At 41.1% G+C, this 17,702-nt stretch overlaps 1 protein-coding gene across 1 annotated transcript in view; it reads right to left on the bottom strand.

Annotated features, from left to right (window-relative positions):
- Positions 1–17,702, bottom strand: part of LOC145406550 (RUS family member 1) — a 43,991-nt gene that overhangs the window by 21,598 nt on the left and 4,691 nt on the right. The window contains exons 5-8 of the mRNA XM_080277665.1: positions 16,254–16,414; positions 13,871–14,063; positions 9,883–10,001; positions 2,280–2,482 (exon numbers count right to left, since the gene is read on the bottom strand). Of these exons, the coding sequence (XP_080133791.1) occupies positions 2,280–2,482; positions 9,883–10,001; positions 13,871–14,063; positions 16,254–16,414 (676 nt within the window). The remainder of the gene's footprint in view (positions 1–2,279; positions 2,483–9,882; positions 10,002–13,870; positions 14,064–16,253; positions 16,415–17,702) is intronic.

Here is a 17,702-nt window from a genome sequence, read left to right as displayed (position 1 = left end):
CTCAATCTGATTGGAGAGCAATAATTACCCACTAAACCACCAGGAATTACTGTAACTGAAGAAAAAAGCATGGTGGATATATGGGTGTGAATAGGTTGTTATCCTGTCATCTGCAGCTGGCAGCCTGGTTGGTCCTATTATTCTTGTCTACATCACTGCAAAGGTGTTTTCCAAGGTGCTGAGCACGAGATCACAGCATCTTAATGATATGCACATGACAAATTATATATATCTGTTGTGATTCAACTCTGACTCATCCATTGATACTGGTACTCAAACTGGTGGCACAAATGCAGTTTCAACCTTAACACTAAGGCATTTACTTTTTTACTGTTCCTTTACCTGCATGCACTGCATAATTTTAATCACAGTAGCTCCTGTAGTAGTAGGTGGAGGCTCTCACCATCCACTCACTCGATGTAATGCTGCTCTCGGATAACTGCCCTTTCCTTTCTTCCTTCCTTCCTCTCCTGTCTTTCTCTTCTTTTTTATTTTCTCTTCCCTCTGTCTGTGGATGATTCTACACTGAGTGACAAGCCAAATGGTTTTCTGTACTCCAGTAAACCATTTATTATGCTGGGTGGTAACCATATAACCAAACTATGGTGCCTGGTGGCTTAGAGGGTAGTTAGGCACTTCAGCCTGATTGAGCCTGTGTAGGTTTATATCCCTGAGGTGGTTGTGGTTTATTGCTCACGCAATACCACTCAGGGATGAGCAAGGATGGTCACTTTCATCTTCAACATCAGGACCAACTTGCCATGCCCTGGGATCCTAAGCTCCTCATGGGGCAATACAGGATTAGATTATGTATGTATGACCTCCTTTATTATAATCTCACATCTAACAGATGCCCATTCAGACCATAATGCACTGTTTATTTCTGCAGAGGAAGATATGGATGGGAGTCCACAGAGGTTATCTAATGTGGGAGGCCACAAAACCAAAAAAGTTGAGAACCACTATATTAGATGTTAATGGCACCAGTGTTAATACTCTCATGTTCTGCTGACTCATTCTTAGCTGAATAAAACTGTCACACATTAGCTAGAACAAACAACTTTACTTGCAGGTGCTTGACTGGCTGAAGGTGGGGACTGCCACTGGTGATGGCAAAGTTGACGCAAGTGCTAAATGGCAAAACTCACTCACTTTCTCTACTTCTGTCTGTCTGTCTGTCTCTTATGCACACTAATAAATCTAAATGAAGTGCTGAGTGTGTCTGCAACACACTCAACACTTGATGTAGATAAAACCACAGTGGCACTGTGCACCGCTAAATGCAGTATAGCTACACGTGAATTCTATTACTGCAGCATAGCCACACATGAATTCTACTGCTGATGACAAAGGGAGATTTACTGGAACATTAATATGTTAACCTTCCCCTCTCCTACTGAAATCTATCTATCTATCTATCTATTGCCAGACGCCTCAATCCCGTTTGGGGTGGCCACAAATAAATCGCCTCCAAGTCGCCCTGTCCCCCGCCATTTCACTGCCCTGCTCCCAACTCACACCCCCCATGAAGAAAAAAAAAAAATCATCACCACCACCATATCATCTTGTCACTTTCTTCCCACCCAAGGCTGGCATGAGTTGGATTCAGAAAACAAGGAAGTAAATGTACAAAAGTGATGGAACTATCATCAGCACACAAAAATAAATAAGTATATAAATAAATAAATAAATAATAAAATAAAAAATAACCAGGACTCCTTGGCTCGGCTAATGTGGGTTGACAGCCAAACATGAGAGGCTCTGTGACATTAGCTACCCACTAAGTAGATATACATTCTTCTCCCCCACCTTGAATATGGAAAAATTACTGACAGAAAAATTATCATGACCCCTAACATGTGTTGAAGGTCGGACCAAATACCAATGAGTATGATAATGACTTCTACACTGGGCATGATGGCTATGGAGATCCAGGCCTGGAGGGTGGAGGAGAAGGAGATGATGATGATAACTCAAGCAGCAGCTAAATATATCAGCAATTTTACATCTCTCCTCTGATGAGAAAAAGGTCACCTGTTGAACCAACAATATGATTCCATTTCCCCCTTCGAAATATGGAAAAAAAATAAATAAAAATCCCAGAAAATAGCCATGGCCACTCCACAGAACTAAACAAACTAGGACTAAGCAGCAGCGGCTTTGAGTGAACAGCCAAACAGATCTACAGTTTAATTTCTTTCTTTCATTACTTTCCTTCCTCCAATGAAAAACAGAAATACCATCAATGGGAAATAATCATGATTCTTGGCAGAACTAACATGAGTTGAAAGCAGGACCAAACAGCAGCGGCTCTGTGATGTTCGCCTCCTCCACACTGAGCATGGAGGCCGTGGAGAACCAGGTGTGGAGGGTGGAGAGCAGGCGGGGACGGTTAAGGCTCTCCATCTTCACTGCTCGCACTGCACGGTAGTTGGTGTACAAGTGGAGAGACACACAGATCATGAAGGCTACCCAGGTCACTCTGTAACATGGGAGGAATAAAGGTTAAAGTTCAGTGGCTGTGAGTTCTTTCTTGATTTGTTTTGTTTCATTTATAAAGGCTCCAACATGCTTGCATGCATCGGCCTTGGTCACCTACTGGCGGCTCTCCACATTGCCCGTCCTCTGGCAGCCTCCCTACTCAGTCCCTTATCCCTGAGATCACACTCCATGATGTCGTCCCAGATCTTTTACAATCTGTCTCTAGCAACCCTACCCCCAACGTTAACACTTCTGACTTTCTGCACCCAACTGTCATCCCCATCCTCTCCACAAACCCAAACCATCTCAATCTACCTCTCCTCACCACACCAACACACCCTAGCCCCATCCTTACTCTTAACTCTTCCATCATAAACCTAGCCCCTCCCAGGCCTTGCATTCAAGGATGCACTGCACACCCACATCATTGTTGTTTCTATATGTTTGAGCCTGCAAATTTCCTTTTCCAATACTGCATGACACTCCTAACACATACTGCATACAGAGATCCCTTAGCACAGAGGGAGAGCCCTCTCAATGTCAGGAGAGGCAATAGCTCCCCGAACTTCCTCCAACCAGTCCTCATTCCAGCCCCAACTCCAGCACATAACATGTCTCCCATATAACAAAACTCTTCCACACAGTGGTCAACCTTCTTTCCTGGTTGTAAAAATAAATAAATGAAATGGTAGGGTTAAAATTCATATTACCCATCTACATGATATAATACAAAACAAACAAGTAGGATGACACATAGCCCAAAAATGTTTCCCAAGTTGCTCTAAAAAGAGGAATAAAGGCTACATTTCAGGGGAGGGGAGGCCTTTCTAAGTTGTAAAAAAAAAAATAATAATAAAGAGTATAAATAAAATAACATCCAACCCACAACATTTCATTCATGGATATACAAAAGTAACAACTGGTAATGGATAATTCCACATTACTACTTTCAAAAGAATTATATTGTAATGCTTAGTACACAAAGACATACCTTGTGTCTACATAATACTGTATATTATAGTACAAAATAAACAAGTGCAGTGGCATCCAGATCATGAATTCTACCCAGCTCACTCTGAAACAAGGGGTGAATGGATGCTAAATTTCAGGGGCTATCTGCTTTCTCAGTACAGTATATATGAGTTGCTGTTGTTGTTGTTGATGATGTTGTTGTTACAACTGCTGGCTCATCTTGGCATGAATCCAGTGGACCACAGTAAACCAATCACTAATACCAGTCACTCCTAGATATCTTTTGTTGAGGTTAGGTTTAAGAATTACCTGTATTGTCCTTCATTCTTTCCTCATCCTTCTGCCTGTGGGTGACTCTACATTGAGTGACAAGCCAAATGGTTTCCTGTACACCAGGAAACCATCTACTATGCTGGGTGGTAACCATATAACCAAATTTTGGCTCCTGGTGGTTTAGTGGGTAATAAAGGTGATCCAGTCGGATTGAGCCGGTGAAGGTTTATATCCAAGGGATGGTTGGGTTTATTGCTCACGTAATGCCAATCAGGGATGCGTGAGGCTGGTCACTCTCATCTTAAATGCCAGGACCAACTTTCCTAGCCCTGGGCTACTACGCTTCTCATGGGGCAATGTAGGATTAGATGATGGATGGATGGATGGCAATAATGTAGGGCATGAGGTGAGTGTGCTGTGTGTGGGGGGTTGTACTGCAGTGTAGATATGGTTGATTGTTTGTGAATTGTGTTTGGTGTTGGTACTGCAGCAAGGAATGGTGACAGCCACATTGCAGTCTGGCTAGGTGTACCTATGTCTCCCTGGGTAATGTAGTTTCTGAGAAGTAGATGTTTACTAGTGGTTCATGAAGGATGCTGTTTAGTGGGAAGTTTTGGATGGCTGTAGTGACTGTGTTTATGAATAGCAGTGGCAGTTGGTGGAGGGATGTTGGTGAGGAAGTCTTCTTCTTCTTCTTTTTTTGTTTTGTTTAGGTGATGCAACAAAATGTTACATGGATGGAATGGATCTTGGAAAAAAAAGTAAGTTTAAGTTGTTAATGGACAGTACCGTATTATCCCTTGCATGAGAATGGCACTTTAATCCTTCAGAATAAGCTGTATTTTTCACTTCAATCATGCCATCCCCAGACAATTTTATTCAACTAAAGGAATACCTATAGTGGTGATGGGGATAAAGAAAGGGTATATCTACTGTAGCATCGCCAGTTCAAAAAAATCTTTTCTATGGTAAATTAAATAATCTAAAGGTAGCCTGAATATAAAAGAAAATACTTCATCTGGGAGAAGGTATTAAATACAAACAATTCCTTATCTTGTGACTACTTAATATACTCATGGCATACAAATGGTAGCATAACATGCATTATCAGCATGTTTAATGAAGAAAAAGAACTTTAGGCTAGGAGCCTGCAAAGCAGCACTATCTGAAGAAAGTTTAAAAGGAAAGTCAAAATCAAGACTGACTCATTTTGAGATCCCTGGAAACACTGAATTTAAAAGACCGGAAATCATAGGCAGAGCAAATGATGGCTGGAGGAGAATAGTTCTAGAGTTGATCAGCTGTACAGTAAGCAACAATAATCGTGTCGTGAAATTTGGTGAAAACATGAGCTAACGGGCTAAGCGTCTGGTACATTCCGCCGTCTGTCATACGGGCGGTTCATAATGTTTCACGAGTTACATTTAATCTTCGGACAAAACCGCGACACGACTACTGTTGCTCACTGTACACAAGAAGGGCTGAGAATTTTGATTAACTCTTGCATTCGACTTGGACAGAAAAAAAAAGAAAGAAAAGAATGCTGCAGGATGGATACTGCATGCCTGCCTGAATTGGTGAAAGATTCAAGCAGAGTTCAGAAGGTCAGTGACTCTTAAAACAGCTGCTGAAAAGACTTGAGGGAATGAAAGGCAAAACATCCTTGACTCCAATACTAAGAAATTCTGCATTTGATGAGCCCTCCCCACACATGAGAGCTGTACAGTACTTCATACACCACCAAATAAGGCTGCTATACAGAGTCAGCAACTGGTTTAGCATACCCAACCACTGAGCAGCTGATTTTTGCAAAAGATGTACTGTGATGTTGCCAAGATGTAGCTTGAGAAAGACACATTAAGGATGCTTGGAGATGATGAAGGATGGAGTCATGTGTTGTTCAAGGTATGGTTAGCATCACATTGGCACAATTCTCTAAGCAGTTCATCAAGGAACTAAGTTTTGTTGGTAGTAAAGTTGCTTTGCTTAACACCAGTGTTATCAGCTGGGTATGCTGATATGTCATTTTAGTCATGACCATCCTCATCCTGACCTATTTACCCACCTTTTTCTTATTATTTTACTTATTTTTTAAAATAACAGAACAGAGGAAGGAAAAACAGATGAATAAATTAATACAGTAAAAGTCCAATTCTTCGGCATCCAATTCCCCGGCAAATCTGACATTTCGGCAGTTTTGAGAAATAGTCCCATTTACGAAAATCTCTGATTGTTCGGCAGATTTTCCGATTTTTTTCGTCCCCTCTACTGCTGGGGACTTCTTCCAGCAGTAGCAGAGTCCAATCAACCCCTTCTATTGTACATATGTAAATAACGAACCTACTATAAGTTTAGGTAAGTGCATGTGAACTTGTAGGCCTACTGTATCATTACATTTATATACAGTATGTTCATTAATTTCTTTATTTTTCATATTCATGTATAGTACTGTATTCATTACAGTACTGTACAGTATCAAACAGTATACAGTACTCTCTCCAAACATGATATGAGTAGTGATGACAATGTTCACTGAAACATATAAGGTACTGAGTAGGTATCGTTTTTGATAATTCGGCAATTTTGATATTTCGGCACTTGCCTGGTCCCATAGATGCCGAAAAATAGGACTTCTACTGTAATTCATACACCAGATGACTGGTGTCCTCCATTAATAAAAAATCAGTAACAGTTGGACTTGAACAGCTGCTGTTTGAAGTTTGGGGGGGAACAACTCTGGGGAAGTGAGTTCCAAAGTGATGCAGTTCATGGAATAAAAGATTTCTGATAGGTGGAAGTTCTGCATTATGGCAGTGTGACATTCCAGTCATGAGTGCTACCAGATGTCTGTGCAGCACAGGGGAAGGAATGGAGAGGTAGCACAATGGATCCAACTTCGTATGAGCATTTGCCATAAAAGTATCTGTAAAATAATGCAAGGAAGGCAACATTCCTTCCTACTTGTAGGGGAGTAATTTATTTGTAATAGCAGGGTTATTAATAATTCTAACAGTTTTGGTCTGAATTTTGTCTAGTTGTTTTAGTGCAACCTCTCCACATCCATTCCATGTGGGTGAGCAATATTCCAGCTGAGAGTGCACATGACTCTTATACGCTATAGCTAATTGCTCGTCAGTGAAGAACCTACAAACTCTGTACAATGATCCAAGTTTCTTTGAGGCAGTTTTAGCAAGTGACCTGACATGAGAGGTCCAGCAGAGGGCACTGTTAAGTGAAACCAAGAACTGCAGTACTACTGGAGATAGAAATATTCGTAGTACTGAAGGTGATACGGGAATCTGGCAATATCTGTCTATTAGTAAATAATTTGGTTTTACCAGCATTAAATGAGACAAGGTCATTTTCTCCCCATTCAGTGATCCTAGATAAGTCTTGATTTATGGAGATGGCTGTACTGAGCTGTGAGTTAGAGATATTGTATTAAACTTTGTGAATGGGTGTTTAAGTGTGAATGAACTGTAAAATGTTGAGTCATCTGCACGTAAATGGATGGGATTATGGGTGACAGACAAGAGATCATTAATATGAATTAGGAACAGGGTATTGGTAGGTGGTGGTGACCATCATCCACTCACTTGATGTAGTGCTGCCTACTTCTTCCTTTGCCTTTATCATTCTTTTTCTATGCCTGCCCTCCTCTCTTTCTATTTCTCCCATCTTTCCTGTCACTTCTTATTGCTTTTCTTTCCTTTACAGGTGGCTTTACATTGAGTGACAAGCCAAATGGTTTCCTGTAAGCCAAGAAACCATTTACAATGTTGGGTGGTAACCATATAACCAAACCATACGTGCTCCCTACGTGTCAACAAGTGGGTTGATGGAAGGTTAGTGCCCCTCCCCGCAAAACAAATTACTCAAAGTCAAATGGCCACCCCTTACGGGATTATGGAGTCTGGCAATAGACAGATAGATAGGAATATGGTTGGAGCCAGAACTGACCCTTGTGGCATGCCAGAATTCAATTGAGTGGAAATTGGAATATACATCATCTACTTTTACTCTTATCCTTCTGTCGCTGAGATACAGTAAATACTGGGCAAAGGTAGACCTAGAAAAAGAATGAGTGTGCAAGAGTGGGACAACTATCAATATTATGCCCACAAAAATGGACTACATAATCATCATTCAAGACCCCAGAATCCTGTCTCCATCTTAGATGTCTACCCATCTATTTTTGTAAATAACTTCTAGAAACACATTCCATAGAGACTTCATATTTCAGGAAGACAAGAGAACAGCATGAAAGACTACAAAGTGGCTATTGCCCTTATCTACAGCAATACCAACACAAACACAGCACACATTCTATACTGCATCCACAATAACAGCAAAGAGTCCTCATATAATTTTCACAGTTTCTGCTACACAACTGGTACTGTACAGACGGTGAAACTGGCAAATCAGCTTTACAGATGTCAACTGAACTTTCATAAGCCAACTTCTGTAATATATTAGGGACTAACTGGCAAAACGAAATATCAAAAAAATGTAGCTTAAAACACGGACCTATGGTACAATGACTAAATAAAACACCATTATCCAGCTCATGCACCTCACCTTCTCAAAAGGAACATTCGATCAACAAGAACATCTACAAAAGATCTCTGGGAACACTCATCTAAAGTAGTTACATTCATGCAGTCCTGTAGGCTTACATCAAAGTAACAAAAGCAATAACATCAGGATCAACAACAAATTCAACAACTGTACTGTACACCAATGATCAAAAGCCTCAGTGCCCATCCTGGCTGTGAGGAAGTCTATGGATCACTTTCATGGTTTATTTGTTTGCATCTCATCAAAAAGAATCCCCAACATGGTAAGCTTCACTGATGAGATATGGGTTTTCATTAAAGATAACCATGTAAACATTACAATATGATCATGGTTTCAGCTCTCACCAATATCACTGCCAGAGCTGTGAAAATGACTGTAAGTCAGGGCTGAAGTTATGTTACAATCAGGCACTACAATGGGGGAGTTCACATTCCACCATGAAAACTAGCTCTTCGTACGCCATGTGGGGTCAGATTGACCCCAGCACACTTTTAAAATGATGCCATTCAGCCACTTAATGTTTTGGGAATCTGGCGAAGCATGACTTTGTTTAATTTTGGCCAGTGTATAAGCACACAACATCTGGGTGGAAAGACTCTTATAGCCCAAGAGTTAGGAGAGCACAAACTTCATTTGGGGTTGTCTGGTAACCCATCTAGCATTTCATGTTACCTCCCCCCCCCACTAAAATCTATATATTATTGTCCGATGTAAATGAATGCTGAGATGTTCTAATCAGCATAGATGATCCTCCCATTTCTGATGCTGATAATGACACCTGCCATGATTTATCTGATGTTTTTATGTTTATTTTTACTTGATTTGTGAATCATTAAGGGTTTTCTGAATATAAATGCCAGTTTTCTGAATATAAATGCCAGTCTTGTTTATGTCCTGAACATATATTCAAGCAAAATTTTTTGTGTCACTTTATTTTCATGATAGTTTTCTTTTCTATGGTATTACAACTCATAATACATTTATTTTATTATGTTATGAGTATGCTGAATGAATAAGAATGCTGTAACCTGAAAATATATGTCACATTATTCATTACATGTGCAAACTTACAAAACTTTTGAAGAAAATCATAAAAATTTTACTTTCATTAAAAAACACAAAAATAAAGAACAAACGGCACACATGGTGGATTGGCTACATGTGCTGTGTCCTGGACAACATATGTACAAAATTTAACATTTGTAACTTTGTGCATATGGCAGAAATCCAAAAATTAAGTTGGGGTCTTTCAAGACCCCACATGGCATTCCAGGTTACATTTTTCCACCTGGCATACGACAGACTAGTCAAAGCACATGAACCCATGAAGGAAGTTTACTGCTAACCTAAACATGCTATGAAATATTGGAGTAATGAGACTCTGAATCATGAGTTTAAATTCTGCAAAAGATACTGCATTATATACTCAGTTTAAAGTGTCTTTCAATATGACACAACAAACAAAACACGTAAAACGTACTCTCTGACTCTACATACATGCTTTAACTTGTCAGCACCCAAAAGGACAAGCTCCATATGCAGCATGAAAAAGCTTAACTAAATTTGCAGCGTACACACATGAGGTTGGCTGTGATAGTAGGCAGCAGGGTGAGAGATGTGATGAGTGCTGCCAGATTCACCATGGTCTCCTGGCTACCATCCTTGGCCGACACATCTGCCATGTTCTCACCACGGGCCTGTAGGAGATGTCTGACATTACCATCTTGATAACAGTATTGTTCTGTACAATTCAATGTGGCTCATTCATTTCCCTCCTGACTGGGATGATAATTCAAACATTTAAATACTGAATGACTGTTATGAGATACTGTTTACCACATCCAATAACAAATGTCTTTTTTTTACTGTACTTTTCTTTGAGCTTCAGTAATTTTCATTGCAAGTTGTATAGGTGGTAGATGGGGGCACTCACAATCCACTCACTCGATGTACAAGTAGTGTTGCTCTCGGGTGTCTGCCCTTTCATCTTCTCCTTCCTTCCTCTTCTGTCTTTCTTTACTTCATTTTTTCCTCATCTTTCAGCCTATGGGTGAATTTACACTCCCTCTTCTGTCTTTCCTTCTTTCCTCTTCCTTTTGCCTATGGGTGACTGCACTGAGTGACAAGCCAAATGGTTTCCTGTACACCAGGAAACCATTTACTCTGCTGGGTGGCAACCATATAATTAAATAATGGCGCCTCATGGTTTAGTGGGTAATTATGGTGCTCCAATCGAACTAAGCTGGTGAAGGTTTTGCTCCAAGGGATGGTTGGGGTTCATTGCTCACGTAATGCCACTCAGGGACGAGTGAGGCTGGTCACTCTCATCTTAAATGTCAGGACCAACTTGCCTAGCCCCAGACTCCTACGCTCCTCATAGGGCAATGTAAGATTGGATGATGGATGGATGGATGGCAAGTTGTATGATATTACACATAAATATATGGTATCTCCTTATAACACATAAAATAAAAGATTCTGGAAGGGTCATGGTCAGATAAATTGGATGCAATGTATTACTGTATAATACTGCTACATGCACTGGCAGCAACTAATGAGCCACAAAGTTCTATGATGCTATTTAGGTAAGAAAACAATTTAGCAGTGTGTAATGTATTGCAATAGGTCAAGACAGGAACCTGTGGTTGTCCCTGTTGCAATCAACAACGTCTGTGAAAGCGGTGAGTTAAGCAAGCAATATTTGGTCAGTGTAGGGGTGTATCAAGGTTCCATACTGAATCCAGTGCTGATCATCCTGATACAGTACTTACAATCAACGCACATGGTTAGGTCTATGGGCAGGAGCCACGATTCCAAGGGCTTGAATAATGTGTGAATGACTGTCTGCTCCATTTCCTTGGCCATTTGTTTATATATATACTGCATATATTTACAGTCAGGTCTTGATGTACAGTATGTCAGTTTGGTATGTGAGATATTGAAAGAACAGCGAACTAAGAATTATACCAAGTTTATGGGATTACGGTTTCTGGCTATAGAGAGAGAGATAGATCATGACAACGATGGCAAAATTCGCTTATGCAATAATTGCGATGGCTGTATGTGACAAACCTGTGTGGATGTGGCCACGCATGCAAGCCAACAGTCAGATGTTTGACACAAGATGGCTGTTCAGTGTTTATATGTGCAGAAATCCCAGCCTGGGCATTTGTGTACGTGGCCTCCTTTGCGCCATCCCTTTGAAGACTCCATCTTGCTTTTCTACTCACTCACATGTCACGCAGCTGTGATTGTCCCCCTTGTGTTCCTTGAGTTACATAACTGTCTTGTGCATGCAAGGCCATCAAAACACTACTGCTTTTGCCAAATAATGGTGCAAGTGAGCAAAGAATAATGCAGTGTGTGGTAATAAGTGGAGAGGTAATTTTTTGTGTGTGAAATACTGGAACTTGAAACTTGGAAATAATGGAAAGCAGCATACTGCTGGTGTCAGTGAGGACAAACTTAAAAGGGTAAGGATTAGTCTTTCTCTTGATGTGAAATTGGACATAATTAACCCAATTACTGCTGTATTAGGTTTCCTGGTCTATCCCCCCAAGTGCAAAGAAAACAGGATTTTTTTTTTTCCTCAATACTCAGATGAAATGAAAGAGTGCAGGGGAAAATATAGGGAAAACATATATGAGTTCATTATTTATTTTAGTTCAGCTGTGGCAAAGTAATGAAGTTGTGCATCTCCATACTCATAATTGGGAAATACAGTACTGAGGAAGAATGGGTGGTGGCAGAATTCATGGATGGTGATGGAAATAGCTCAGTTACGATGCCAAACAGCATTGGAAATGCACCCATTAAAGAAAGAAAGAAAGAAAGAAAAAAAAAAAAGTGCTCATATGATGTATGCAGGAGCTACACATTTTCCATCTTACAAAGCACGTAGCACCTATTGGGTTTAGCACCATTAGACTGCCAAGGCCCTAAAGCTGCCCCAGTCCACAGTCTCTACTGTAATTTAAAAATCTGATACTGTTTAGCGATGTCACAGAACATGTCTACCCCGACTGCTAAGCACCTAACAAAAATGACAAAACTTATCATGGTGGAGATGGTGCATCTCCTACCGTTTGGGGTTAATGAACTTACAGAATAAAGCAGCCCTGCAATGTAGCTTTATCTGCTCAAAGGTTCTCAATCTGTGGAAGAATCTCACTGAAAAGAAAAGAATGGAGACCAAGTAGAAGTTCAAGGTCACCATGGGTTAGTCTGCATGGTTTATGGCCTGTGCTGACCTTAGACATGTGATCATGCACAGGAGGGCTGTTAGTGTTGACCACGGGGGAACTGAGTTCTTCCCTGAAACTGAACGTACTCATAGAGGAAGGGGGATACTCTCAGATACAGGTCCTGGACTCTGATGAGATGGTCCTGTTTTAGAAACATCTCCCATAAGACTTACATAAGCAAGGAAGAAGTACATGCACCAGGCTTTAAGGCAGCCAAGGGCTGGTTCACCCTTCTCCTTGGTGCGTATGAAGAGGGGGACCTACAGCTGAAACCTCTGCTCATTATCACAGAGAGGAAACCTCAGGCACTGGCAGGGTACATGAATGCGAACGTTGGGGTTATTTGGAAGAGTAGCTCCAGGGCTCGGACGACCTCCACACTGCCGATCATACATGGCAGGTTATCTGTCCCCCTGCCTGTGTGACTATGCCAACCTAAGCAATCTGGCAAACTGCTTCCTCCTCTTGGTGGACAATGCCCCGAGCCATCCTGATGGCATGAAAAACTGGGTGGACAATATTAAGATGGCGTACCTGCACCCCAACACATCGTTACTCCAGCCCATGGACCAAGGTGTCATCTCCACCTTTAAGGTCCATTACCTCTGTTTTTCATTTTCCTACCACTCAAATTCACCAGCTGATGTGTGACTGTACTTGGTGACACTCCTAGACTCACCCTCATACTCTGCCTACCAAGAGTACTTAGTCCTCAAGGAGCTCTCATCATAGGAGGATGCATGTGCAGTTACCAGCCCTTGCCATTTTTTTTTTTTTCCATGGACCCCCCCCCCAGGTTTTTCCAGTCCTTGCTCAAGATGTCTGTAAGAAGCATTATTATTATTATTATTTTTTTTGGTTGTACGTCGTGTCCCCCTTTTCAATAAGGACTAAGGCGTTGCCCCAGGGTACAGGACTTTGGTTTCGGAGCATGTAGCACTTTATGACTGGATGCCCTTCCTGATGTCTACCAACGACCCTTGGGTGAACTTGAACCTCGGACTCTTTGATCAGAATGCTCTAACCCACTGAGCCACGGCTGCTACAACCAGGTCGGTGACAGGAGAGCGCTACCTCTCCCAGCAAGGCAGCTTACCTGGGCACAGCGCGAACTCACAACTCTTCGGTCTCTGGTCAGGTACTCTCCCACTGAGCTGCCGTGTCCCACATTAATACTTTCTCATGCCTTGTTTTTTAAATTGTATCTCACCCAATCCTTAGGGAGGGAGGGGGGGAAGGTCATCAGGGCACTGATCATGAAGACGATGACAATGATGATGATGATGACAGAGATAAAGAAATAAGCTGTGTGTTTATGATACCTGATGCTGAGCAAATGCTGCCCTGGTAGCACCTCCTGCTACCCCAACCAAGGCCAACATGACAGCTGATAGACACATGATGGTCATGAACGGTATTGGCAGGATTGGACCCAGAAGACGTATAAAGTGATGCAGGTCATTGGCAACATCAGCAAATAGTCGCCACTGTTTACTGTTGCAGTCTAGCTGGCTTCTGTTGAAATATCAAAAGCACAGATTTAGAAACTACTGCTATAAAATAAATACCCATTAGCTACTACGTATATGCAGTAATATTAATACAAGCATCTTTCAGTCCTCCCTGTAAAACAATTAACTCTAAGCCCTTGACCACCCTGTTTGGGATACATGGCGTCTGGCAATGGATGGATGGATGGATCTTTCAGCCCTACTGGGCCACTTAGCACTTGTCCAGATGAAAGCCATTTCTGAACAGCACTTGCCCAAATGAAAGCTGTCTCTGGATAGCTACCACCACCTCCACCACCACCACCACCAATTTTTGCTGAATTAAATTGTCTGTTTGCAGCATCAATGACGTAAAGGACATAGGACTACAGATGTGCAACCCCACACTCTCCATATGCAGAGATGCAAGAAACTCCATGGAAATGCCCTGCAACATTTTCTACACAATATAATACCAAACACACAGATTATAGCCTATATATTTTTGAGAAACAAAATTTTCAGTCTGAGGAATCTTTCCTATGCTAAGTAAAACTGCACTGCACAGAAAAAAGAAAGAAAATAAGAATGCATTGAAGGGAGAGAGAGATCCTGACGGAATTACAGTCAATCCCAGCTATTCGTGGGTTCGCATATTTGTGGATTTTTCTGGGAAATTACTGTATTTCAAAAATTCACAGGAAGATATTTCCTGCTTTTCCCACACCATCAGCTGTTCCTATTGGTTCATAAGTGATTTTTTTTGCATGTTTTCTTGAGAAATACGGCCCTATACAGTTTAGGTATGTGCTGTTTAGCATAGGGCATCAGCTCTCTACAGTACTCAGTATTCCACAACACAAATCTCCCACTCTTTTCGCACAATGAAAACTTGCTTGTGATTGACTCCAAGGGTAGCATCCCTTATAATCTGCCTACTTGTCTTCTTTCTCCCTATTCTATTGGCCATTCAAAGAGAGGACCCAATCATATGCCAGCACATTCTTTCACTCTCAGTACATCTTATGGGCTGTGCATCTGCGTGTGTTCTGCGTGTTGTTATGGCTTTGTTAATCAACCCCATTCTTTATCCCTGTGAAAAATGGGTCCTAAGCATGTTGTTCAGGGTGCATCTGCTGCTGCTAGGAAGCCTAAGCGGCAGAAGAATGTAATGTCGCTGGAAGATGAAGTGAAACTGCTGAACAGACGCATGAGGGACAGTTGTTCGCAGCAGTTGGACGACATTTTGGTGTGAACAAGAGCACAGGTACATCAAGAAAAATAAGAGGGCAATTCATCCTGTAATGTCTTTTTCGGATGTACTAATGTGCCACAAAATGCATTTACAGGTCCCATACTGGGTCTGTGGATAATGGGACTACTGTAGTTAATTCAGTGAAACCAGAGATTTTTGCAAAAGGTACCGATTATTTGCGGATTTCACCCATTCGCGAGGGGGTCCAGTACGTAACCCCCCCAAATAGCAGGGGTAGACTATAATTGTATTTGCGACTGATCTCTTCAGCCTAAAAAGTCTCTCCTAAGTTGAACATAATTGCTCATCTGATGGTGGCCAGTGTGAAATACTGTACAATACTGAATATATGAAATCCTCAGAATGAAAGGGATTAAAGATCTAGTGAATTAAGGAAAATTAATTGTTTTTAACTACCAGTAATTTTTTCTTCTATCTACTGACATGCTTCAAATATTCTGCCTGTTTTACAGCTTATCAGTCTATCAACAAACTCTGAATGAACGCAATGGGTGTCATTGAAAAAAGTAAATTACTACACAGGCTCTTATGACTCAGTATCAACAGAATAAAATTATCTACCTTTACCTGGAACCAATGACCCGAGATGTCCTGCCCATGACAGAATTAATGGCATCACTATTTGCACTTTCATTGTTCTATAATTATTTGAGTACAGTAATTATATTAATCTGGCATTACCTGGAATAAAACATTTAAGAAGTCCTGACAATGGAAGGGTTAATGGTGAAAGTATTAACACTCTTAGCTTCTAGGACTCAATATCAGCTAAAAAAAAAAAAAAAAAAAGTCTGGTTTATGACTCATTAACAGAAAAAACTCTCGTCTCTGACTCATTAACAAAGAAAAAGAAAGAAAGAAAAAAAGAAGTCCTAACCATGAGGGGTTAATGTAGGGTAAAACAGTTAATGAACTCGACCTGGACAATATACTACTTACCCCCTCCAGTAGGCAAAGGCAATAGAGGCAACCATTCCAGACCCGTCCTTGAGCAGCCATGTGAGCGTGGCTGCGAGTGGGGTGGCTGTACCCTCCCCAACTCCCAGGCCTGTCAGAGTGGCCTTTAGACTCAATGCTCCGGCAATATTGCTGCAGTATGCCTGGTCGGGTGACAGAAAAAATTATTTCAGTTGAGTGTAGCATGGTAGGCAGTGCTGGCACTGCAGTCCGGTAGAGTATGCACTTACTACTCAATATATATCAATGTTCTTTTTTGCTATTCAGTGCACAGTAATTTACATGAAGATTTGAAATCTGAGTTCCATTGCTGTCTGTTGAGCTAATTTGCCAATTTCTTGCAAATTACAGTACCAGTTTTATGGAAAAATTTAAGATGTTTTGGAAAACATCCCTGAATTTTTATGATGACTGACTACAGAACTGTATGCTTTGAATATAAGGAATGATAAAAAAAAACACACACACACACAAAAACAAGATACTGTATTGGGTAACTGTAGCAACTGGAACTGAACTGGATCTGATTTTCACTATACTGTACTGTATATTGTACCAGATCTCAGCAATACTGAAAACCTTACTTGGTCTTACAAAGAAACTAAAAAAAATGAATACCTGTTCACAAAACAGCATGAACTGATGAAGTATCATGCTGACCATGTGGAGAGAATGGTGAATGAGAGACTGACAAATCATATTATTATGCACGAATATACTATACACGATTATTATTATCTATCTATCTATCTATTGCCAGACACCATAATCGAGTACGGGGTGGCCATTTGACTCTGAGTTATTTGTTTTACAGGGAGGGGCACCAACCCTCCACCAACCCACTTGACATGTAGGGAGCACATATGGTTTGGTTATATGGCTACCACCCAGTGTTGTAAATGGTTTCTTGGCTTACAGGAAACCATTTGGCTTGTCACTCAATGTAAAGCCACCTGTAATGGAAAGAAAAGCAATAAGTAGTGACAGGAAAGATGGGAGAAATAGATTATTATTATACATGGACATATTACATACGAATTACATGCGTCTCATATTATACACGAAATCAGACGCACTGTTGAGGGGTAGGTAGTCAGGGCACTATAATAACAACCTCAGAGTCGCATACCACAACTATAGTCAAGTGTATGTGAGTGAGGTGGAGAGATGGAGGGGAAGGAGGAGACTAAGGCTGAAGTGAAGGGATGAGGTAGAGAACTGTATGAGAGAGAGAGAGAGAGAGAGAGAGAGAGAGAGAGAGAGAGAGAGAGAGAGCAGAGGACAAGGTGACATGGAGCCAATTCATTTGTGGCTACCCTTTCCAGCATCAAAGCATCTGGCTATAAATTGATGGACAGAAGCAAACCTTTCACTGATCAGAACTTCGGCCAAGAGAACAGCAATGTTTACAGGGAATCGGATAACTACAGA

Source organism: Coenobita brevimanus, chromosome 1, assembly GCF_032717465.1.
Source record: "Coenobita brevimanus isolate Jiangsu-jjx chromosome 1, ASM3271746v2, whole genome shotgun sequence".
NCBI classification, from domain to species: Eukaryota; Metazoa; Arthropoda; class Malacostraca; order Decapoda; family Coenobitidae; genus Coenobita; species Coenobita brevimanus.
The sequence above is the reverse complement of the archived record's forward strand: the minus strand, read 5'-3'. Positions and strand labels throughout refer to the sequence as shown.